This window comes from Papaver somniferum, chromosome 9, assembly GCF_003573695.1.
Source record: "Papaver somniferum cultivar HN1 chromosome 9, ASM357369v1, whole genome shotgun sequence".
Taxonomy (NCBI): domain Eukaryota; kingdom Viridiplantae; phylum Streptophyta; class Magnoliopsida; order Ranunculales; family Papaveraceae; genus Papaver; species Papaver somniferum.
Window position 1 is genome coordinate 75807503 of NC_039366.1, and position 24754 is coordinate 75832256.

At 36.3% G+C, this 24754-nt stretch overlaps 3 protein-coding genes across 3 annotated transcripts; all 3 read left to right on the top strand.

Annotated features, from left to right (window-relative positions):
- The first annotated feature begins 4012 nt into the window (after positions 1-4012).
- LOC113309580 (protein STRUBBELIG-RECEPTOR FAMILY 2-like) lies at positions 4013-10238 on the top strand. The gene is made up of 19 exons (XM_026558019.1): positions 4013-4161; positions 4374-4506; positions 4820-4905; positions 5076-5147; positions 5248-5313; positions 5391-5462; positions 5540-5611; positions 5767-5838; positions 5932-5997; positions 6099-6164; positions 6284-6615; positions 7071-7333; positions 7432-7697; positions 7798-7945; positions 8038-8177; positions 8282-8438; positions 8802-9128; positions 9305-9657; positions 9947-10238. Exons 3-17 carry the CDS (start codon positions 4820-4822, stop codon positions 9099-9101), a joined length of 2178 nt encoding a protein of 725 aa, XP_026413804.1. The 5' UTR covers positions 4013-4161; positions 4374-4506; the 3' UTR covers positions 9102-9128; positions 9305-9657; positions 9947-10238.
- A 501-nt stretch (positions 10239-10739) lies between these two features.
- LOC113309582 (acyl-protein thioesterase 2-like) lies at positions 10740-13561 on the top strand. Its single transcript, XM_026558021.1, has 10 exons — positions 10740-10874; positions 11057-11189; positions 11468-11564; positions 11697-11733; positions 11832-11901; positions 11998-12102; positions 12402-12552; positions 12688-12770; positions 13157-13250; positions 13339-13561. The coding sequence occupies exons 1-10, from the start codon at positions 10869-10871 to the stop codon at positions 13421-13423; spliced, it is 861 nt and encodes a 286-aa protein (XP_026413806.1). The 5' UTR covers positions 10740-10868; the 3' UTR covers positions 13424-13561.
- A 5274-nt stretch (positions 13562-18835) lies between these two features.
- On the top strand, positions 18836-23842 carry LOC113309581 (beta-glucosidase 12-like). Its single transcript, XM_026558020.1, has 12 exons — positions 18836-19088; positions 19183-19252; positions 21413-21547; positions 21637-21714; positions 21811-21898; positions 22032-22284; positions 22436-22551; positions 22642-22865; positions 23025-23056; positions 23156-23258; positions 23370-23478; positions 23591-23842. Exons 1-12 carry the CDS (start codon positions 18882-18884, stop codon positions 23757-23759), a joined length of 1584 nt encoding a protein of 527 aa, XP_026413805.1. The 5' UTR covers positions 18836-18881; the 3' UTR covers positions 23760-23842.
- The last annotated feature ends 912 nt before the right edge of the window (positions 23843-24754 follow it).

Here is a 24754-nt window from a genome sequence, read left to right on the forward strand (position 1 = left end):
TTGACGAAAGTCAAAAGATGATCATGTGAAAATCGCCTGGTAACATCTTACATGATTTGTGTGAGACAGTCATTTGATGTAGATTCAGAATATTTCTTATTGATTTATTGATCACTTAAAAATTGCTTTGAAGCTAATAGTTTGTGTGAGACAGCTATTCCCGTCTTCTAAAATGTTTCAATGATTAAAATGGAGTTTAAAAAAATTAACCATTGGTTGGATATAACACATTATACGTACTTGTATGCTAACTGTTGCAAGTTACTCCAAGTCTGGGAACCATAGGATGCATACCCGTATGCGTACTGGTTTAACAGTTGAAGTCCGGGAACTTAGTATGCATACCCGTATGCATACTTGCTTAACAGTTCATGTCCATGAATTTAGTATGCGTACCCGTTTGCATACCAATTCAACTGAGTTCGGTCGTGAACGACAGTATGCGTACCCGTTCGCATAATGGCGGACAGACCAAGTCCAGAACTCTAAGTATGCGTACCCGTTTGCATATTTGAGTGGGTTAAGTTCTAAAATCGGTTTATTCGTAAACAAATACATTTATATAATAAGGAATGCAATCTTTTGCAAACCGTGGCTATAATGTTCATAAATTGATTCGCGTGAATCAAAATTGATTTTGCTTCAATTGTGTCTTGTATACTTCTATGAGAACATAAACAATTGAAGAACTCTATAACTAGTTTCATTTGAGTCATTTGAACTAGTTGTGATAAAGATGAACAAGGTTGATATGAAAGTGTTCATATGGCTAACTTCGGTTAACTATTGTTGATCCAACCAAGTATATATGTTTAGGTACGGTTACCCATATCTAAATGAAGGCACATTTCATTTGTGTATAACAAGATAAGTTTAATCTAACGGTTGAAGATATTAGCTTGAATCTAATCAGGTTTTCATCTAACGGTGAAAGGTAGCATTGATTGCAAACCCTGATTTGAAGACTATATAAGGGAGAACTCTAACAATTGGGAAACCTAATCCCCACACCTCATGTATGATACTAGTTGCGACTAGAGTCGATTCTCCTTTAACCAAAGTTTTTCTAAAACCATTATAGGTTAACGACTTAAAGACTTCATTGGGATTCTGAAGCCAAACCCAACTATTTCTCTGTAGTTGTGTGTTCTGATCTTAATTTGTTCTATCGTATTGAGTACTATCTTCTCTAAGATTTGATCGAGATTTAATCTCCGATAGGTAAGATAAAAAGTAGTCACAAATATCTTCGTCTCATCGTTTGTGATTCCACAATATCTTGTTCCGCTACCATACGGTTAAGATCATTATGAGGTGATTAATATTACCAGGCTGTTCTTCGAGAATATAAGTTCGGTGTATCAATTGGTTTCTGTTCACCTTGATTTATCAAAAGACGGAACAAAAACTCGTAGGTATTTCTGTGGGAGACAGATTCATCTATTCAATAGACTTTTCTGCATGAGACAGATTTTTTTATCAAGTTTTCGACTTTGGGACGTACCAACTCTTAGTTGTGGGTGAGATCAACTAAGGGAATCAAGTGCGTAGAGTCCTGCTGGGATTCAGAGGCGTAAAGAACGATTGTACCTTAATAAGTGGGAGATTGGTTAGGGCTCAACTACATTCCAGTCCGAAGTTAACTTCTAGTAGGATAGAGTCTGTAGCGGCTTAATACAGTGTGGTGTTCAAATCTGGATTAGGTTCCAGGATTTTTCTGCTTTGTTGTTTCCTCGTTAACAAAATTTATGGTGTCTGTACGCATTATATTTTCTATATAATTGAAATATCACAAGTTGTGCGTAGTTCAATCAATTGGTGAATCCAACCTTTGGTTGTTGATTGAAACTGATTGACGCTTGGATATTGGTCTTTGGTACCATCCAAGTTATTTCTCATATTAATCCGGCTCACAGATTTCTATCTGTTCGATTGCAGATTGATTTGAAAAATTCAGATATAACTCTTGGATGTATTTTCCTTGATTGAGTCTGACCGTCTAGTTGATTCTCTTGGAAATATATTGGAGTTAGTCCATACAGATTGCCTAAACGAAATATTGGGTGTGGTTGTTAGACCCCCGATTTTTCAGTTATCCTTTTTAGTTGCATGTTATGTTTTTAATACATATTGACTTGAAAGAAACATAGACAAAAATGGAAATAAGTCATGTTTTACAAACCTATAATTGAAGGATGATGTGTTCGTTAACGCCGATACATCTTCAGGTTCTTCATGAGTAACAAGACTGAGGCTCAACATTTATATGCTCCTAGTCTAAACTAAGGAAATTGACTCTAGTAATCAAATCAAACAACATTGAGTTTTGGAACTAAAACATGACAAGTACCAAACTTGATGTACCAATGCTTGGTGGGTTCAATTAAGCAATGCTCTAACGTATACGTATGTAACTCAATACAAAAATTTATAAAAGAAACTAACATTGTATGTAATTCCTTCAACACTTCGATGATAAATAATGATCAAGTCACCTTATACTAAATCCATGTAAACAAACTTCACATATTACGTTTCTCAATGAATAAGACTGTAAGAACCAGATAACAATGGAACCGTCATTTAATAATTAAGAACCTCTGTCTTTGTTCTTCAACTCGTCTTAAAGTATTCAATGAGTAAATGGAGTTTGTCTCATTATTTCTATGTCCAAAGTATAACATAACGAAGTTGTTTAGTAAGCAATTCAAGCGGTAAGCTTTGGAACTAAACTTGACATAGCACGCTTGATGGGTTCAATTGAGTAGTACTGATTTGTAACCAAGCTAAGGAGACAACAAGATTACCATTTTACCACCAACCTTAAGGAGAAAATTTATCTTACTTTGCCGTGTCTTAAAATCTTAATTTTTTTTTTGACAAATAAAAAACAAAATTTGATTAAAACGATAGAATTCACAAACTGTGAAAGCTATAAAAAAGAAAATACAAACATAGCTAAATATTAGCTCATGGAAATAACAACATTCCAAGTACAAATAATAATACCCAAGGAGATGCCATCAAAATTTAGTGTGTCCAACCTAATTAAAGAGAGAGTACACTTGTCTGCGATCACGAGCTAATTCCAATTTCTCCTAGTATCATATAGACGGTTATTCCTTTCACAACAGATTTTCCACCAAATGGTAAAAGAAAGTAGCCCCTAAAACTTATGTTTGATCTTCATTTCCTTCTTGTTTAGCCATTCTCATAGAGTTTCCTTAACAGTATCCGCAGAAACCCAATCCACTCCGATATTAGTGATTTTTTTGGAGTGGGTTGCGCTTTTACAAATTAGTCCAATGATTATACTAAAAACAATAAAAATTCTATATAAACATTAAAAAAAAAACTCTATCAAAACCGGCTCTTATATCATGGCAAAGCAATAATTGGTGCTTCGGGGAGTCCGCCGACAATTATTTCAAAAAGCACTCATTTGGTTATAACAATACAGATTTGATCACAGGTTCTCAAATAAAGAGTTCAAAATGTATAAACACGAACGCATGAGTTCGATACAACACCCAATCTCGGTGGGAACAATAATATAAATATGTGGAATCTTATTGAATTTGGTTAGAGGACAACTCGGGCACATAATTCCTCCCAAGCCATAGACATTCCAATTCTTCTTTTAACTTTTCCTATTGAAAACTTTTCCCTCTATATAGCATATCCGATAAAAACGGAACTCCGAGATAACTTGTCGAAAAGAGGAGCGAATGGAGATTGGGAACTTTCTGGAACCTGTTAAAATTAATTCGATGTCAATCGTTGGATTGGAATCCTCTGGCTTGGTCTTCGACGTGGCGCCATTTCATTGGGAACTAATGCACATTTGGGTATTACAGCTGTTATAGTGGAAAGCACTTGGAAAAACTAACCGTTTTGGGCAATGGAGCGCAGAGCATTACTAATTCTGTTACACTACCACTCACCTTTATAAACTCTTCTCTCAACTCTCCCTCTCTCTCTTTCTTAACCCTACTCTCTGAACCGACATTGCGTCTCACCGTCTCCGTCTCTCTCTCTTTCTCTCCCTCTCCCAACTCTCGAGGTGAAACCCTAGATTGTAAGTTTCTTTAGTTGAAGAAGTTTCTCGTGTACGACTGGTTTCTTGAAGAACTTCAAGTCTGGTTCAATTAGAAAACTCAGGTACGAATATACAAGAAATCTTTTATGTAATTTTTGGGTGTTTTTGATTCGTTTTTATCTTTCTTGGTTGCATTTTCTCTGGATTCTCAGTTACTGCTTTAAAGATTCTTAGTTACCACTTCAATTTTGTGTGTAATTCTAGGTCTCCGTTTGATTCTTCAAGTATTTGTAATTAATGGATTGCATTCTTGCTTTCTTGTTTGTTCTTGCAGTTTCTTGAATTACTGCCTCTGTAATTCTTAATATTGAAGATGGCTAAACATTATCTGTGGGTTTTACTTGGTACAATTCTCTTCTCGACAATTCTGATACTTCAAGCTTCTGCATTAACTGATCCATCTGACGGTAATTGATACTTTCATCTCCTATTTTCGTTTTATACTCTTCGATCTTTCATGCCTTTTTCAGATGTTTCTTTGTGATGATTTTTTTTGGAGGGGAAGATTCCTTGTCTTGTATGATGTCAAAAAACAAGGTTCATGTAGCAATTTTTGGTTCATTAGTTTTCTTGGTGAAATTTGTGAGGAACATAGTGGAAGATTGGTTTGGTGTCTACCATAGCTTTAGCCAAAAACTGGCCCTATAATTTTGTTGAAGAAACTCACTGTTTTAAACTGTTTTAAACTCACTGTATAAATCACTGAACCAACCACCACAGATGGATGGATGGAAACTCAATGGAGGGGATCCCTGTGAGGAGTCATGGAAAGGGATCTCATGCTCTGGATCCTCCGTTATGTTCATGTAATGCTAACAACTCTTTCATTTTAATTGTATGCCCTTTCATGGCTTTTGGTATCTTTTTTTTGTTTGAAACTAACATTTTCCTGGCTCTTTCATTTTAATTGTATCCCCCTGTAGCTTTTGGTATATTTTTGGTTGAAAATAACATTTTCCTGGCTACTGTCAAGCAGTAAAATAAATGGACTAGAGCTAAATGGGAGTCTAGGAGGGAATCTCTTCAGCCTCTTTAATTTGAAGCAGTTGTGAGTAGTTTTCATAGAATATAAAATGATAGCTGTCTTTGAGTTATATTAACCTCCATGTAAGCTTACATACTTCTTTTATCTGGGTTTTTCCCTACAGGGATGTTAGCTGCAATCACATAGAGGGAGAAATTCCTTCATCTTTACCTCCAAATGCCACACATATGTAAGACTTTTTACCTCTCATTTCTTGCATATCCAGCTTTTCTTCATAGTTGACTCATCTGTTTACTAAAATGGCAGAGACTTGTCATTCAACAATTTCAATCAGAATATTCCTTTCTCCCTGACGTCAATGAAATATCTGCGGCATTTGTAAGTTGTTGACCTATTATTGCTTCAACATTTAAGTTTACCCATATGACAGTCCTAAATGCTGTTTCTGTGTGCAGGAATCTATCTCACAATTCCTTATCGGGGCCAGTTGGCAATGTGTTTATGGGTCTTCCGAATCTAAAACAAATGTACAGTCTCTTAACCTTGTCATTTTGGTGCTTATATGAAACTGAACAAAAGACCTGTGTGTGTGGTCCTAAATTTGTAGTGTTCTCTATACAACAACATATTTGAGCTTAGTGATATACCCTTGACCCAAATTTTCACTGTGCTGTAATTACAGGGATCTATCATATAGCAACTTCACTGGAGATCTCCCAAGCTCCTTTGGAAGTTTGACGAATCTTACTGGATTGTAAGTAGCAAATAATCAAACTTAATTTAATTCAGTTTTTTTCAGATTGTCTTGGTTTTCCACTCTTATAAGAGAGTTCTTGTATGCTTGCAGATTCCTACAGAATAACCAATTCACAGGATCAGTAGTCTTTCTAGCTTATCTCCCACTCACTGATCTGTACGTGACAATCACAGTTGCTATTACTTAATCTTTTACTCTTCTTAAACATTTTCTTTTATAGCAATTTTAATTTAAAATTTTTATCTGTTGAATTTCAGCGACATTCGAAATAATCACTTCAGTGGTGTTATTCCTAAGCAATTTGAAAATATACCGAATTTATGGTAAGATTTACGAATTTTAAATTCTATTTCTTTTTGTATGTCTTTTAGTACTCTACTAAACAACATAGCATAGCTATATACAAACTTAGTATGTACTCGGTGCCCTTTATTTTTACCAGGATCAGCGAAAATGCATTCCAAATAGGAGCTGACTACCCTCCGTGGAGCTTCCCAACTGACACTATCCCAACTGATCAGAATGTCGAGAACTTCCCGAAAGCTCAGTCAAATGCAATTGAGAACTATCCTGCTCCCAGAGAAGGTAAACAGAAGCAAAAAAAATTGACTCCTGGAGCAATAGCATTTACAGTCGGTGGAGTAGCTCTAGTGGCAACCTGCGCAGCAGCCCTCCTTGCAATCCAAATCAAAATATCTCAGCTTTGCAAGCTTGAAAACTTGGAGAACAACCATAACGGATATCATACCCCAGTCAGTACAGCCACGGTAATAGGTGAGGTCTTACTTTCAGCTTTTATTCTTATGCATTTTTAATATTTTATACTTTCCTTGTCTACAACCCATGCATAATATAAATGATTACAACCAGAAGTATATATAGATACACGAATAGAATGACGTGCACCATTCCTTAGAAAATCTTCAGTGTGTTTGACCTTGTCTCTGGATTTTCTAAGTTCATTATTCTTGTCTTGCTTGTCGTTAATCGTTTTTAGCTAGTCTTGTGATGGCTTGTACTATGCAACAAATCAAAAATATTAAATTTAGTGGTAATAGGATGGCCAATCTCTCTTTGATATCCAATAACTGTTGCTAGGCATAATTGAGGATTTTGGAAACTCACCCTCACCCTGACCAGCAGGGAAGTTAGTTCACTTCACTGAGTTACCTTCTGCATTCCATTTCATCTATACTCACTTAGTCTCTTCTTTATGCACTTCTATCCAGAATCTTCCTTTGCTGAATCAGAAGAGCACCTAAGCTTGATGATGGTTGCATCTCCTCCTGTTCCCCGTCTAAGGCGTGCAGCATCTGTTCATTTTAACCAGACAGAAGATTTTAACAGAAGAAGACAAAGCAGAAATCAACCAGTTGCTAAAACGCACACTTTCTCAGAGCTACAGTTGGCTACAAACAGCTTCTGCAAAGATAATCTTCTAGGAGAGGGCTCCATTGGTTCTGTCTACAAGGCCCAGCTCACTGATGGCCAGGTAAATTTTACAGATTTGTAATATTTAGGATAAGGTGACACTCACAGGTTCTTATGGATTTACACAAATGATGGGACATCATTGCTGGTTTTCCACAGATTTTTGCTGCAAGGGTTGTTGATACAGTATCATTATCTCTTCACGAGGAGGAACATTTCTTCAATATCATTCAGAATGTTGCCCCTCTTAGACACCCAAATATTGTAACGCTCACTGGCTATTGTATGGAAAACGGGAAACATATTCTTGTTTGTGAGTATGTCAAAAATTGGTCACTTGAGAATGAGCTTCACTACAATGACCAACATCGGCTTCCATGGCATGTTCGCTTGAATATTGCACTTGGTATTGCCCGTGCCCTGGAGTAAGTATTCCCTTCAGCTTGTTTGTTTCGATAAAGTAGCCTTTCCTCAAGTATTATGTTGTAGGTTTTGATGGTTTTTCCTTTGATGTGCTGGAACCAGTTACTTACACTCTACAAGTTCCCCTCCTGTTGCTCACAACAACTTGAAGGCTGCAAATGTCTTGCTTGATGATGAATTCATGCCTCGTCTATGTGACTCTGGTCTGGCTGTTTTAAAGCCCTTTACTGGTAATAATACTAAGCTTAAGGCAAGTACCTAATTTTTAGAAAATCCAAGTTTTCATACTTATTATTATGATAGATATGGCATTGATCAAGAATGTGTTTGCATCAAATATAGGCCTCTGAACTGGCAATTAGTTACTTGGGCTATAGTACTCCAGACAACGGTCCAGGGAGGGTGGATAACCCGAAGGGTGACATCTTTGCCTTTGGGGTGATTCTTTTGGAACTTCTGACCGGAAGGAAACCTTTTGACAGGTGAGGCCGAAGAACTTACTCCTTTCTTTTCTTCCTCTTTACATTTCCTTCTCACCTTCTGTGGCATGACTGTGGGATGTTTTGCTGTGTTTGTTATGATGTAGTACAAGAACAAAAAGGGAACAATATCTGGTGAGATGGGCATCGTATCGCATGCACAAGTATGAAGATTTGGTAGAGATGGTTGATTCCAGAATTGTCTGTGACTTGTCTTCTAAGGTTCTCTCTCAGTTTGCTGATATAGTCACTCTCTGTATTCAGGTACGGTTTATCAATTCTTGCAGATTTTTATACATAAACGTCAACATGAACATGATCTATAAGAGGAACTTCGTTGTGCTCCTATAAGATATAAAACATTTGTGGTTTATCATTCTAGAAGATATAAAACATCGCAAGAAAGTTGGCTTCTTCTATTTTTACTCTGAGAGGAATTCCATTTGCTGAGAAAAATGACCCTCCCAATTTATGATTCCTTTGAGCTCCTCACCATGTCAATAGTCTATGAGCCTTTGATGTCGAGCTATGCTTTCTTTTCTGTTTATATTCCTTCTTGCTTGTATTGGTACTGAATGGATGTCTTCTGTATGCGTGGTAATGACTGTGGCAACTTAACAATAACAGCCAGAAGCAGGGGTCAGGTCGAGAATGTCAGAGATTGTAGAGAGTTTAGTTGGTATTGTCGGATGTGCAGAAATTTACAGGAACTGTCCATTGTACCCCCGACCGCCTAAAATTCCAGGGCCACGACCATCCCCGACTCAGCGGCTAAAACAGGCAGCTGGGACCCATCGGAAGAAATCCCATTTTCCGGGTCTCACTATATCTTGGAGCCCACCGCCTGTGCCTGTTATAAGCAAGGGTGATCGACTTTTCAAAAATCACAGACATCAGCCACGTTTTTGGGCTGGATCTGGAAGCTGACTCACTGCAGATTCAAGCCCCACCACTGTAAGTAATTTTCCCTTTATACCTTTTTTTTTTTTTTTTTGAAGCATCCTTTATACCTTTTAAATTATAACTATAAATTTATAACTTTTAACTGTTTTTCTTTCTTTTTTTCGTTTTAATATTAACTTCATTGTTCTTCTTTTAACTGTATTTTTGCTTTACTGCAACCACTGTAGACATAGGCTGGGTAATGTTTACAAGTTGAGGCCCATAGAGGCAGAGGTTTGGGTGTTGATACGTGGTGAACTCTTGCTCGATATTTGATTATTTTTTGCTTTCTTTGTAATCTCGAACTTCAGCTCTTTATCTTAGCGTTTTTTCAATTTAAAGTACAAACTTCAATACGTTTGCTAATAGTAATTCGGCGTTTACTGAAAACGAAATCGCCTAATGTCCCCTTTGTAATTCGAACTGTATAAATCAAAATAAGTGAAATCAATGTATTTCTCTTTCGGGGAGGACCAAATGTTGGTCGAACTTTCAAGCTTGCTCATTCTCACAAAATCTCTAGCTCTATACAAACTGGCTGGTAAGTCAAGTTGGTTGATCAATTTTAACTTTTTTAATAAGGCTACTGTATTCGATTTTGATAAGAAATTATCACCTACAATATATCTGTCATTTTTTCTGTCATCTCCATAAATTGACTTGTTTAAAGTTGATCTTGCTTTGTTAACAGCGTTCTGATTTAGCCTTTGTATGTCTGTCAGCTGTTCGACAAGATTTCTGATAGAAAAATTTAGTATATTCATACCTACTTTCACACAGTTGGGATATACTATGTTTAAATACTTGTTTCTTTATGTTTTGAACTTCAGATATTACTTACTACTAAGTAGATTGGGATCCTCATGTTATTAAGGCAGGAATTTAAAGTTAGAAATTCTCAACCCGAGTAATTTCAATCCTAACTTACTGGAATGTGTATCTAAACAGAAGTTTGACTGAAGAGTTCGTTGGAGTAGAAAAAGAATTTGAGAAGTTTTAGAATTTATTCAAATTGAGAAAGTCGTTTCCTGGTTTTTTCGGAATACCTTATACAAAAGGAACAAAGACCCAACAATATATATATATATATTCTTTCCAGTTTACGAGATAGAAGCCCTGAAACCCAAACACAAATATTTTACGAATGGGTAATACACTACAAAAGCACAAGAAATCTGAAGGAGAAGATAATTTTACTTGTGAAATTTGTTTGGAATCACATCTTCCGGTTGATAAGAAATTCAAGAACAGCTCCAACGACAAGCAATACAAAGAATGTGCATCAGAACATCACTTTTGCATCGATTGTATTGCAAAGTATATAGAAGTGAAAGTTAACGCTTACGGTAAATCCGTTATCAAATGCCCAAAATTCAAGTGTGACGTAGACTTGGAGATTCAATCTTGTTGTTCCATCGTCTCGACAAAAGTTTTTGTTAGATGGTGTGACTTGCTTTGTGAATCTGAAATTCTAGCTAAGTTTGGTCGTCACGGTAAACGAGTTTACTGCCCTGGTTGCTCTGAGGTTATTCTGAATGAATGTGGTGATGATGGTATTACAAGAACGACCTGTCCAAGTTGCGAGAAGCTCTTCTGTTTTCGATGTATGATTCCATTGATGGACCAAAAGGTTCATACATGCTGCAACAGAAACGACCTTCTCTTCCTAGATACAGTTGCACGAAAAGGGTGGACTAGATGTCCATCTTGCAAACAATCTGTAGAACGCACCTTTGGTTGTAATTATATACAATGCAGGTTCGTTCAATTCTGATTTGCTTTATTGTTTTCATCTCTTTCCGCTTTATTAGACATCTAAAGCTTTTCTAATTTTTCTGGGGTTCTATAGATGCGGGAACGAATTTTGCTACCAGTGTGGGTTGGAGTGGTGGTCTCAGTACTCCACGAATCATACTAACTGCTTTCCACATGTACTTCAGAATCAGTCGAGGGAGGAGGAGCTGGATCCTTTCATGTTAAGGGTGCACTCTGTCTTCATTGGCTTCGCTATGATGTCTATATTGGGGAACCCCAAATTTACGAACAATACAAACTTATACAATATACTCCCAGGTACGTTACAATGGTATGATTTTGATATCTGGGTTACAATGATGTTCGTTTGCATATTTATAGTAGTGTCTTTGAAGCTTAAAAAAATACTTGTTTATCGATTCTTGAGGGGTTAATCGATTTGCTTCTTTATAGAGTATTTTAGAACAAAGTCTTATCAGAAAGAGGTGCTTATCTATGGGCTAGTGGTGTTTTGTCTAGTTATACTTAAATATACACACCTTTGCAATAACTTTGTATATTTGTTTGTGATATATTGTAACTATGCTTAACTGCAGCTAGATTAGAGTTTGGAAGAACTTTTGTGGTTAGGCCAAAAGGAAAACACCTGGCTACTGTAGTTTGGCTACACGAGCTAAATCAGAATGGTTTCAGGTAATCTCTAATTCAAAAAATAAAATAGTTTTTTTTTTCTTTTTCTTTTTCTTTTTCTTTCCTTTTTATTGTTATTATTATCTTAGGGAAATCAGAAGATGACTTTTGTGATATTTAATTTGGATTTTGTAGCTGGTATCATCTGCTGGAAGAGCTGCCAATTCGAAATGTACGATTGTGTAATTCCATCTTTTAGAAAGCTTTATTTCCAGAAAGTATGTGTATTTTCATGTTTGTTCTTATTTAAGGTTTAATTTTTTGGTTTAGATCAAGTGGATCTGTCCAACAGCGCCTCGTCGGCGGGTATCGATATATAATGGATTTCCTAGCACTGCTTGTAAGACCAAATGCATCTAAATTATTTTTGATTCAAAGTTAAACTTGAAACCTGACGTTAATAAACATCTCTAATGCAAGCAATATTTGCAATCAGGGTTTAATATGTTGAACTTTGCGGAGGATGCTCGTGTTGATATAGACTGTTTAGACGCAGCAGCAATACATGTTTCAAATCTATTATCCACAGAACCCAGTGAGAGTAGGTTTCTTCCAGTGACTCTTCTTTATCTTTTGCATGCACTTTCTTTTTTGTTCGGACACAACAGAGTAAACTTGTGAATATTCCAAGTTGCGTACTACTACATTAACATAATAATTATTTTATCTTTTTTTATGCGAAAAGGGTAAAATTCATTAAAAACATAATACTATTAGGTTTCATTATTTCGTATACTTTGACAACCTAGTTGCATTTTCTATTTTCTTGCCCAATATATATAAATTGGCTTTCTCTTTTTTTCTGTAACTGGTTTGTAACATCACATGTGCAATTTACAGTCAAACTTGGTGTTGGGGGATTTGGTATGGGTGCTGCAGTTGCCCTGTACTCTGCTGCCTGTGCTGTTGAAGGAAAACTTACAAATGGAAGACCATACCCTGGTAATATATCTGCTGCCGTTGGTCTAAGTGGGTGGCTTCCAATTGCCAGGTACAACTTTCAGTAATTGATGCACAACCTCTCTCTCTTTTTTATGATCGAGGATGCACAACCTCTCAGTCTCAGATGCATATTACTACATTAGATGGATGTAACTACTTTCTGTTTGAAATGTATTGTTTGCAGGTTCTTGATGGACAAAATAATAGGGTCTCAGGAGGCTGTTGCGCGTGCGCAATCCTTGCCGCTTTTGCTCTGCCATGGCAAAGGTATATCATAGAATATTAACTTAGGGAAGGGGACATAAACACATTGCAAGTTTAGGGAAGGGGACATAAACCCGAACCTCTAACAAAAAAGAGAAAAGTCTGAATGAATAAGAGAGTCCTCTAAATAATTACAGTTTCAATCCTTGATTAGTTCATGCATATTGATGGGTCAAGTGACAATTCATCGAGTTCATAGATAATTTATGGAAGTTGACTTCGTTATTTTCACCTGTACGCCTATGAAACGGTGATGTACAATATGCCAATTTGTTTAGAGCAGTAAGAAACGTGTGGTTATTTGGATTAATTATAAATTGCTTAGCTTATCAACACACACTTTAATGCACGGGATGGATGATGATTCATGTATAATTTTACGGTTTTAGATGATGATTTCGTTTTTTATGAGCGCGGAGCCAATTCCTCGGAGATCTTCCGGTCGCCACTATTCCAAAAACTCACTTCAAGAACCTATGATAGGTATGAAATATGGTTTCTCACCTAAGTTTACAATAGACGTCTATTCTATGGAATTATCTTAAGATCGCCATTCCTTTGTTTCTTGCAGACTTGGACACGCAACAAATACTGAAGAAATGAATGAGGTGTGCAATTGGTTAACTACAAACTTGGCACTTGATGGATCTGATTAGTATACGCTTTTCTTTTGATTCAAGAAAGTTTACTCTAGTCCATAAAGTTGTAATTTATTGCAGTACTCTGATCAATGTGTATAAATGTTAAGCTGGGTTTTCTTTTGTTGATCCGCAAATATATTTGTTTTTATAGAAAAGGCCTACCAGTGGTAAGCAAGAAAGTTACAAGAGTATAATCATCAGCAACCTAATATAGAAGAGGAAAGAAAATCCCACACCAAAAGGGGGCAGCCCAAAGCTATGAGAACTGTTATAAAAGAACTATCCCAGATAGGATATCGTCGAAGGAGTAACCCTTTAATTCATCAAACACCAGAAATAAATCTGCATCTTGACTTGTTTTATAACTGAAGCAAGGATTGCAGTAGCATTTTCAAAGATGATAGCGTTTCCGGTCATCCAAACTGTCCAGCAACTAGCAGTCTTGGGTTTATTAGAAATTGTCGACACAACTAGGAAAAGCTTATAGAGTCGACACAACTAGGAAAAGCTCAGTCCCACGGCATCAGAGAGACTAAAATCCGGAACGGCATCAGAATTGTCTTGGGTTTATTAGAAATTTTAGAATTTAATTCGGATTAGTCGTTTCCTGGCTTACTCGAAATACCTTACAGAAAACGGAACAAAGACCTGACAATATATAAATTCTCTCCAGTCTACAAGATAACGCCCCGAAACTCAAAAACAGATTACAAATGGGTAATATTGTACAAACTTTTACTTGTGGAATTTGTTTGGAATCACGTCCGGTCAGTAAAAAATTCAAGAGTTACTCTAGCAAGCAAAATAAAGAATGTGCATCAGAACATCACTTTATTGTGTTGCAAATCATATAGAAGGACAAGTTAACGACGTAGGCAGATCCGCAATCAAATGCCCTAAATTCAAGTGTAACGTTTACTTTGAGATTCTATCTTGTCGTTCCATTGTCTCGACAAAACTTTTTGTCAGATGGCGTGACTTGCTTTGTGAATCTGAAATTCTTGCCAAGTTTGGTCGTCAAGGCAATCGAGTTTACTGCCCTGGTTGCTCTGAGGTCATTCTGAATGAATGTGGTGATGATGGTATTACAAGAACGGCCTGTCCAAGTTGCGAGAAGCTCTTTTGTTTTGGATGTTGCCAAAGAAGAGACCTTCTCTTCCTAGCTACAGTTGCACGAAAAGGGTGGACAAAATGTCCATCTTGTAAGTGTAAACACCCAAATATTATTATAGGATAATGTGGAGACTAATCCCAATACAATTATCTGGAGAACTCTTTCTCTCTCTTTTAGGATATTCTACTAGCTATACCCTCTTTCCTTCTGGGAAATCTCGGAAGAGTTGGCTTAGTGTTGACCTCAAGTGGACAACCTCCTTATAATATGAGCTTTACTATACAACAACATCTCTTTACTACGGGCACACCCATGCTGTCAAATTCCCATGTTTACATTAGCCCCCTGACTGTGTTGTCGAGGCTTACAGCAGAAGCTTGATGGTGATCGAATTTCATTCTTGGAGAAAGAGGTTAAGGAGCTTAACAACAAAATCGGTTCAGTTCAATCTTCACTTGATCAAATACTAGTTCGTCTTCCCGTTATAGCTGCTTCAAATCCATCTTTTGCGGCTGAATCAGATCCACATTCATCTAATCAGCGTAATCCTTTTGATGATGGATTTCATATAACTTCAGGTAATTTTATGCGTCAACCCAAAATCGATTTCCTTAGATTCGATGGTACCAATCCGAGGGGATGGGTTAGAAAGTGTGAACGTTATTTTCTTCTTAATTCTATAGATCCATTGAAACGGGTAGATTTAGCTTCCATCCATATGGATGGTAAAGAAGACGCTTGGTTTTTAGATTATGTTGAGGGAAAACCTTTTATTGATTGGGAGACTTTTGCTAGGGATATATGTTGTCGTTTTGAAGATGTTGCTTATGATAATTATGTTGGTAGTTTTAATAAGCTTGCTCAGACCACCACTGTGGAAGACTATTATAAACGATATGAGTCACTTAAAGCTATAATGAAATCCAGAAATAAGAATCTCTCTGACGATTACTTTACTATGAGCTTTATAAGTGGGCTGAAAGAAGAAATTGGAAATACTGTTCAAATGTTTAAGCCAACTAGTGACACTGATGCATTCTACTTAGCAAGGATCCAACAAGCCTCTGTGGATAATTATGCAAAAAAGTATAAGCAGTTTCCCAGACAATTTCACCCATCAACTAGCTCTTTTTCACCCTCTAACACTTTTAAACCAGCTCTTCCACCTCTTACCAATCTGTCCAAACCCTCTTTTTCTTCTGATAAACCCATTATCACCCATCCACCTACTCCAACTAAACCTGAGCCATCAATACCATCGATAAAAAAGCTTACCCCCACACAAATGCAAGCTAGGTGTGACAAGGGATTATGTTACAACTGTGATGCTTTTTACAGACCAGGTCACAGTTGCAAGACCCAACAAATTATTCATGCTTGTAGCCTCTGATGAGGATGTTTCATCTCCACCTTTAAAGGAATCTGAAGAAGAAGAAGTTTCACCTACAACCTCAGGGGACACCACCATGGAGATTTTTCTTCATGCCTTAATAGGATTAGTCACTTAGAATACTATTAGGAATTTGCAGTCATTATTGTATGGAGGTTAATAATGGCAAGTCACTAAAATTCGGTTTAACAGATGAATTATTAGATTAGACACTAAAGTAGAGCCTCTTCATCCCTCTCATCTCCATTATGTATATGTTAGTGAGTTGATTATTTCAGAGACTAATGATTAGAATACTTCACTGCTCAACATGTTATTCATTCCTGACACAGTTGAGAAAATCAAGAAGATGCAACTCTCTCTTCAAGAAGAAGATGTTATTAAGTGGATTCCTTCTAAATATGGTAAGTTTGCTGTAAAGAGTGCATATAATAAACTTATGGAAGATAGGGTTCATCAACGGGCAACTTTAAATGTTGTGCCCAAAGCAGTTGGAAGGCACTTTGGAAGATGAAGCTACCACATAGAGTTAAGTTGTTTATCTGGAAGTGTTTAAAAGGTATTCTTCCTACAAGAATAAGATTGTTACAAGCCATGAAACATATTGAAACTCACTGTGAGATATGTAAGCATGAAGATGAAACTCTTTATCATCTGCTAATTAGTTGTAATCATGCTAAAGCAGTCTGGAGATCTCTCAACATAAATATGGATCAAATAATAACTAACTGCCAGTCAGTGAGAGAATGGATCATTTCATGGTTTCAAGATGTACAAAATGTAGGTGTTGCTGATCTTTAGAGCTTGAGAGAGCTATTAATGGTAGGATGCTGGATAATATGGAAAGAGAGATATGACTGTATCTTCCAGGATAAATCACTCAACCCTATGAATACCTTTCCTAGAATTCAGTATTAACTGGTTAGTTTTAATAACTCTGTGCAAGATAGATTAGTTGATATCACTTCTTCAGTCTCTAACATTGCATCTCCTGTCAATCACACATTTGCTCACTTGCATTACATTCATAGAGAAAACACATGCTCTTTTAAGTTATTTGTTGATGCATCATTTGACCAAGATACTAATGATTGTGGTACTGGCATTGTCTTGCACAATATTGCAGGTGACTGCACAGGATTCAAAGGAACCTATGCAACTGGAGTAATTGATGCTGAGACTGGAGAATGCATGGCAGTACTAGAAGGTTTAAAGTGGGCTAAAGCCATGGAGCTGGACAACATTCATTTAGTTGTTGATGCTGAAGTTGTTAGAGGCCACCTTTTTATTCCCATCCATTGAAGGGGGTTAAGGGGTGTCTTAAAAATAGAAAATTGTGTATATTGTCCTTCACCTTTATACTAAATCTAAACCTATATCCTTTATTTTCATAATCATCTCATTCCTCTTCTTCTTCTCTTTTCTACCCATTGAATTTTTTTTTCATCATTTTAATTTTAATTGAAAACAAAGATCATCGATCAAACAAATGTTATGATTGATTGTTTAAAATTCAAAATTCATTAACCTTAAAGTTGAAACTTAGAACATCAAAAAAAAAAAGGAGTTAAACAAACAAAACAAATAGATGATAGTAGTTGTGATTCAAAATTAGGATTTGATTACTTGAAACAAAAAATTTGATCCGAAAATTTTCTTGGATTTACAGTAGCAGAAACATAATCGGTAGATAACAATCTATTTTACCTACGGATTATGGTTGATGTTTCTGGATTTACAGTAGAAGAAACATAATCGGTAGATAATAATATACTTTACCTACCGATTATGGTTGATGTTCTTCATTTCTTAAGAACATCAACCATAATCGGTAGTTAAATTGATCGTTATCTACAAATTATTCTTGATTCAAAAAATTCAATTTGTCTGTACTAAAAGTTACGCACAATCAGTAGATAATGAACACCATTAACTAACGATTGTGAAAGTAGAAAATTTCGAAATTTTGAATTTGGGACCATGAACACAATTGGTAGATATAAGCATCACTTATTAACACAATTTACTACCGATTGTGGTAGTACTGAAATTCGAAAATTGATTATATTCAGAGGTTAAAGTAAAACACTTTACTACCGATTATGATAGTACAAACATTCGAAAATTTTAGGATTTTGGCAAAATCAAATTTTAGGGCCAATATACATTCGAAAGTTAAATTTACTACCGATTATGGTAGTACTAAAAGTCGAAAATTGAGTATTTTCGAAGGGTAAAGTAACCCACTTTAGTACCGATTATGATAGTACCAAAGTTCGAAAAATTTAGGACTTTGGCAAAATCACAATTTGGGGCCAATATACATTCGGAAGTTAAATTTACTACCGATTATGGTAGTACTAAAATTTAAAAATTGAGTATATTCGGAGGTTAAAGTAACACACTGTACTACCGATTATGGTAGTATCAAAGTTCGAAAATTTTAAAATTTTGGCAAAATCTCATTTTGTGGCCAATATACATTCGGAAGTTAAATTTACTACCGATTATGGTAGTACAGTACCAAAATTCGAAAATTGAGTATATTCGGAGGTTAAAGTAACACACCTTACTACCAATTGTGGAAGGACAATTTTTCCATTACGAAATACGCGAGATAAGGGCTAGTTTCAATTTAGGTTTGGGTGATCCTATTTTATCTTTTTGTTAGCCCCTAATTCCTTTTGGGTGGCCCCAAAAAATGCTAGGCTTTAAATTATCACACACCGCATTTATCAGTGGCTCTTTCGTTTAGCTGGACGAGCTTAATTCCAGTGTTGCGGAGGAAAAAAAGGGATGGAAATAGCACCCGTAGGGTAGGGTACACTACAGGGGGCAATTTCGTGATTTGTAAAACAACTTGTTTAGTAGTCTAGTATGGTCACACTCATCAGTTCTCTCTATTTATAGTGGATAGTGGAAAATTAAGACGGGGCAAATTTGGGTAACCGAGGGGGCGGCGTATAGCTATGAAGAAGACTGTTGGTTTATCATCATCAGTATTTTCGACAATGATCTTTCGCTTCCTTCTAGCAATCCTTTTAGCAGTAGCTTGCTCATCAGGCTCGGTTGTTGATAAGTTGAATAACGTTAATCATGACTTGTCATCATTTACACATAATCGGACCAGTTTTCCTACTGGTTTCATTTTCGGCACAGCTTCATCTTCTTATCAGGTATTTCTGTCCCTCTCTCTGTTTTGTTAAGTGTTAGGATGATCGTTCATTGTTTCATCGGTCATTTCTATTAATTTCAAATGCTTGCGTGCAGTATGAAGGTGCAGCGAGTGAAGATGGTAGAGGGCCAAGTATTTGGGATACTTGGACTCACAAATTTCCTGGTAATCTCTCTCTCTCACACACACACTTCCTCGGTCTCTTTGGTCTTCGTAATTATGAGTATGTATATCTCTTGTCGGTTAATTGGATCTCGCTGCGATTACTTAATTGTTCGATATTCTGAGAGGATGAGCATCATGAAATTAAGTCGACAATTCCAATAAAAAAGAAAAGAAGGGGTATAATGCAAAGGTATGTAGTAATGAAGTAGATTGATAACAATTAGGTAGATGTTTGGTGTAACTGGATCTGAAGTGTGAAGACTGAAGTTCTGTAAGTAGTTAGAAAATCATTATTAAGGACCGAGCTTAGTTAACAAGTGCATAACATACACTAAATGTTCTTTTCTTTGTTGACCATGTGTTTTTTTTTAGGATTACTACCTCACTCTCAGTGTCTCACTGATCCTCATAGCAACTACACAAAAATCTGTCTAACTGTCCAGCATAAGCTTTACTAAAATCAGATGTCTAATCAGTTCGTATATGGTTTTAATGATTCTCAACACTTGGGTGGTGTCTAATTCTACTTTTGGAAAAAAGAAGTCGTCTCCGAACTGTAGACAAATGTAGAATGGCGTGTAGTGTGAAGTTTACTATTAGAATGACTACTGCTACTGCCTTTTTGTTCATCAGTACTGTTGCTGTGAATGCCTACTACTTTCTTTGTGGTTGTTTGTTTGACAAACTTAAGTCATTTTCACGGGCCTAACGAATCCGGGGAAGCCTACCCATAATTAGATCTTCTAACACTAGTACAAAATGGATCGGTGGGCGTACAAGTATCGTCCAAACTTTTGATTCCACATATTGGTCCAAGCTCACGTGGCATTCGTCATTTTCTCTAGAAAAAACAATTCCTTCCAGATTTTAAGGTTTAAATCACGACTGTGTCAGCTATTTATTTTTGATGACTGATATTAATTAACCCAAAGATGCAATGACCTAAGGCTATCCGGATTCCGGCCCATCTCCAACAGCTTCCTCGATATGGGAAAGCCATAGCTTTTAATCCTACGTGGAAAATGATTATGGAGCTATTTTATGGTATGAATTTATAATATTGTTAATCTACATATTCTTAAATGAATATGTAGATTAACGATTATCAGTAGTTGAAATTCAAACACAAATTTGGTGAAAAACACCAAAATCAACATTTTTTGGATGAAAAAGACATGTAAAATTTGAATCTGTTTAAATGGACGAGAATGTAAACATAGTCAGGATGTAAACAGTTTCATCCTACCCATTTTAAAATACTTTTTTTTTCTAATTTACATCAGGATGCATCCAGTTTCATCCTCGCTCTTTTTAAAGTTTAAGGCAGGACGAATCCAGTTTCGTTCTTGCTATTTTTTTGTGTCCATTTCACCCGTACTAATTTTTACTCGTCAATTAGAACCATGTTTTAAAAATATTTGAACAAATGACTCATTTTCCGAAATTTAAATTGGCATATAGTAGTGATATATGTCACACAATGCGTTTATTTTTGGTGCAAACGTTGTGGTACGCGAGAAATTCGTCTACAGAAAAAATTACTCAGATTAATTTTCATTTAGGCAGCGTAGTACAACTAATATAGAATTTCAAGATAATACTATCAATTTTACTAAGAGAGCGGTCGTAATTTTTAATACTCTCGATAAAAATTAGTTCACTATTGCCGACTTTATTGTAACACAGCGATAATGTCTATTGATGACCACACCAGTAACTTGAGTTAGAAACTCGTTAACACCAAAAATTTCTATCAATCAAGAAAAATATGACATAGTAAATTTTTAGGAGAGAATTATTTTGTTCCATATATTCACAGTGAAATTTGGTATCCCGATATTAATCCTTTTTATCGGAGAAAACCCCTAGGTGGGACGCCCTAAAAAGTAAAGTTAAAAGCGTAAATGTAAGATAACAAGAACCATTAAACTTGTCGGTCTAGCACTTGAGAGTTAATATTTCAGGCTTGAGAAGTTAAATAAGTGCTCCACTAATCTGCATTAGCAAGAGGATACAAGAAAATAAGACATATGCGTCCCTTGATGGTGCCCACTCGGCTTCTTTATGTTTGTATTTTCTTTTGTAAATTATGACCATATTGTATTTGTACGAATTTACTTTTGGGCTGTTTAATGATAAATGATTTTGGGGTTGCAATAGAAAAGATAAGCGATGGTAGCAATGGGGATGTGGCAGTTGATTCTTATCATCGTTACAAAGAGGACGTGGGAATCATGAAGAAAATAGGATTGGATGCTTATAGGTTTTCTATTTCTTGGTCGAGACTCTTGCCAAGTAAGTCATCACCTGCATATATGTTTTCATGAAAATCATTACATCTTAAAATAATTTGTGTAAGTGTATCTCATCGAATGATAAATTAGATGGAACATTAAGTGGGGAAGTAAATAAACGAGGCATCACTTATTACAACAACCTCATCAATGAACTCCTCTCTAGAGGTAACCTTTAGAATTTCGATCTGTTTTCGTTCTCCATGGTCCATGGACTGTAATATTGAACAATAATAACAGGATCATAATATAATGGGATGGCAGGTGTGCAGCCATTTGTAACCTTATTCCATTGGGATCTTCCACAACCCCTGGAAGATGAGTATGGTGGTTTTTTGAGTCCTCGCATTGTGTAAGTACACTTCATACCTATCTTTTCCCTATTAAAAGTCCATAGACAGATGAAATTTGATTGAGAGATCCTCTAGGTCTACTAGACGTACCCATAGAAAAATAAAAAATAAAAACTGTCATTTGGTCACCAGGGATGATTTCAAGGATTATGCAGAGTTATGTTACAAAGAATTTGGTGATAGAGTGAAGCACTGGATCACTTTTAATGAACCTTGGACATATAGCACTATTGCCTATGCAGTAGGCCGATTTGCACCAGGTCGATGCTCAAAATGGGTAGCAAACTGTACTCTTGGTAATTCTGGTACTGAACCATACATAGTGGCGCATCACCACCTTCTTGCTCATGCAGTGGCTGCTAACCTTTACAAACACAATTATAAGGTACGTACTATAAATTTTGTTCTTCATAAAAAAAAAAAAGAGAAATTTTACTTTTCCTATAAAAAATAATTAAATACTATTAAGAAAATAAGAAGAATTTTACTTTCGGAAGCATCAGCAGATTACAGAATACTAAAATGTTGGTACGCAGAGAACTCAGAAGGGAAACATCGGAATAACATTAGGGAGTAATTGGATGGTGCCTATTTCAAGTTCCAAATTGAACCAAAATGCTGCATTCAGAGCCCTTGACTTTATGTATGGGTGGTAAGTATTTTAACTACTCCCAATCTTACATATGCATGGTGGTTAGAAGTAAGATATAATAACTTAAGACATGTTCTATTGGATATATAGGTTCATGGATCCATTGACCTACGGAAAATACCCACACAGCATGAGATCGTTGGTTGGAGATCGGCTACCGAAATTCTCAAAAGATGAATCAAAGTTAGTCAAAGGATCGTGTGACTTCATCGGAGTAAATTACTACACGGCAAATTATGTAGAACATGTTCCTTCCACAGAGAATACTAACGTGATTCCAAGTTACATGAATGATGCTCAAACTAAGCTCACCAGTAAGTGAATTCAGTTCACCAAGTCGTTTTGATTTATGATCACTACCCTCAGGACTTTAGATGCTCACGAGATGCATGCACGAGTGACGAATGATCACATAGTTCGTTCATTGTTTATGTGGTCGCTATTTAACTCGTATTTTCTCTAATTGTGAGCAGCACAGCGGAATGGAATCCCAATTGGTGCTAAGGTATCAGAGTTATTCTAACTTGATATTAGCCTTTTAGTAAACTGGACATTCACATGTAATATGCAATCTGTTTTCTTTTTTGTTTTTTTTTTTTTGCAGTCAGGGTCACCTTGGTTGTATGTGTACCCACAAGGATTCAGAAAACTGCTCCATTACACGACGAGAAAGTACAAGAATCCAATTATATATATCACTGAAAATGGTAATCAGGGGTACTACCTATTATATTGTCACTGGTCACAATTCACAACTGTAACGATTGTTTCTAGTTCATGTCTGCATATTTACATGCATGCATTCTTATAATTTTCAGGAATATCAGAATCGAATGATCCTAATTTATCACTGGAGGAAGCATTGAAGGATGATTTGAGGATTATGTACTTTGATCACCATCTTTTTTATCTTCAAAAGGCCATCAAGTGAGTATCATTTTCCTCTCCTTTACACTAAACTACGTGTTTTTTCCCCTATGAGGTAGGGAAATGTTTTTCTTAAAAAAATATATTTGGTGATTGGTTAACATTGTTGCAGGGAAGGAGTTGATGTGAGAGGATACTTCGCATGGTCATTGCTAGACAATTTTGAATGGTCCAGTGGTTATACTGTTAGGTTTGGAATTAACTATGTAGATTACAAGAATGGGTTAAAGCGGTACCCAAAATCCTCTGCTACTTGGTTTAAGAACTTCCTCAAAAAGTAGATTCCTTGATGTACTATGAACATCCGTACAAACTTATTTCCCGATAATTAATAAGAAGAGAAGTTTTTCTTGTTTTCGCTTAACTACATGGGTATATAGCTTAATACAAAGGTGCTTATGCTTATTTTTCAATCTTCTGCTATTTGGATCAATATGCAGTGGTCTCTGTTGTGGTTTGCAACTTTTTATCTTAGTTTTATTTTTGGTTTGTTAGCTTTTTCTGTGGGTAGCTTTTTCCCTGGGATTTTCGCTCTATAAGGCCAGTTCCTATGGGTGTGGCAAACCAAAGAGTTTGCCATTTTTGCACCCACTATGGAGCTGACAAAATGGCAAACTGGCCTGGCTAAGTGGCAAATTTGCCACTTAGCCAAGCCAGGTCAAGTCTACACCGCTAGGTAGAATCTGATCCAACGGTCATAAATCTTTCCCCCTATAAATACCACATTCCTCTACCATTTTAACTCACACCTTCTTCCTATTTTTTAGATTTTCCAATGGCTCAAAACATGTCTATGGCTCAATTCATAGAAGAGGAACATGCGGCCGAAAATCAAAGAGTTGCACTTCGAGCTAGTTTGCAAAATGAATTAACAAGAGCAAATAGTTGGAGTGTTGCACAACAGCGCAATTTTAGCACGTTTGAAGATGAATGCATCTGCAGGAATTATGTTTTCTACACTAATCATCCAATCGTTGATGGCGCATTACGGCTTATTCCGTTTTGGGAACGCGTTTTAATGAAATTTGAAGAAGAAACAACGAACCTCTACAATCGTAATTCGATGGTGTTGGGTGCTCGGTTCTCCATAGTTTCCAAGAATGTTATTAAGTATATTGGTACGATAAGGGAAGAGGCTCGAAACATGAGAAGTGGTGAAACCCTGCTGGAGATTGATCAAAGATGTCGTGCAAAGTGGTTGCGTGACAACGGAGAGAAGTCCCGATATGCAAGTTGTTATGCAATCTTAAAAGTGTTGCCACAATTTAATCTAGCT

Coding starts and splice junctions, on each gene's coding strand:
- LOC113309580 (XM_026558019.1), top strand. CDS start 4,820: ATGGATGGATGGAAACTCAATGGAGGGGATCCCTGTGAGGAGTCATGG. Junction 5,612..5,766: donor CTTCCGAATCTAAAACAAAT/GTACAGTCTCTT, acceptor CTGTAATTACAG/GGATCTATCATATAGCAACT. Junction 7,698..7,797: donor GGTATTGCCCGTGCCCTGGA/GTAAGTATTCCC, acceptor TGCTGGAACCAG/TTACTTACACTCTACAAGTT.
- LOC113309582 (XM_026558021.1), top strand. Junction 11,565..11,696: donor CTAAATCAGAATGGTTTCAG/GTAATCTCTAAT, acceptor TGGATTTTGTAG/CTGGTATCATCTGCTGGAAG. Junction 12,771..13,156: donor TTTGCTCTGCCATGGCAAAG/GTATATCATAGA, acceptor TTACGGTTTTAG/ATGATGATTTCGTTTTTTAT.
- LOC113309581 (XM_026558020.1), top strand. CDS start 18,882: ATGAAGAAGACTGTTGGTTTATCATCATCAGTATTTTCGACAATGATC. Junction 19,253..21,412: donor TTGGACTCACAAATTTCCTG/GTAATCTCTCTC, acceptor GGGTTGCAATAG/AAAAGATAAGCGATGGTAGC. Junction 22,285..22,435: donor TTTACAAACACAATTATAAG/GTACGTACTATA, acceptor GTTGGTACGCAG/AGAACTCAGAAGGGAAACAT.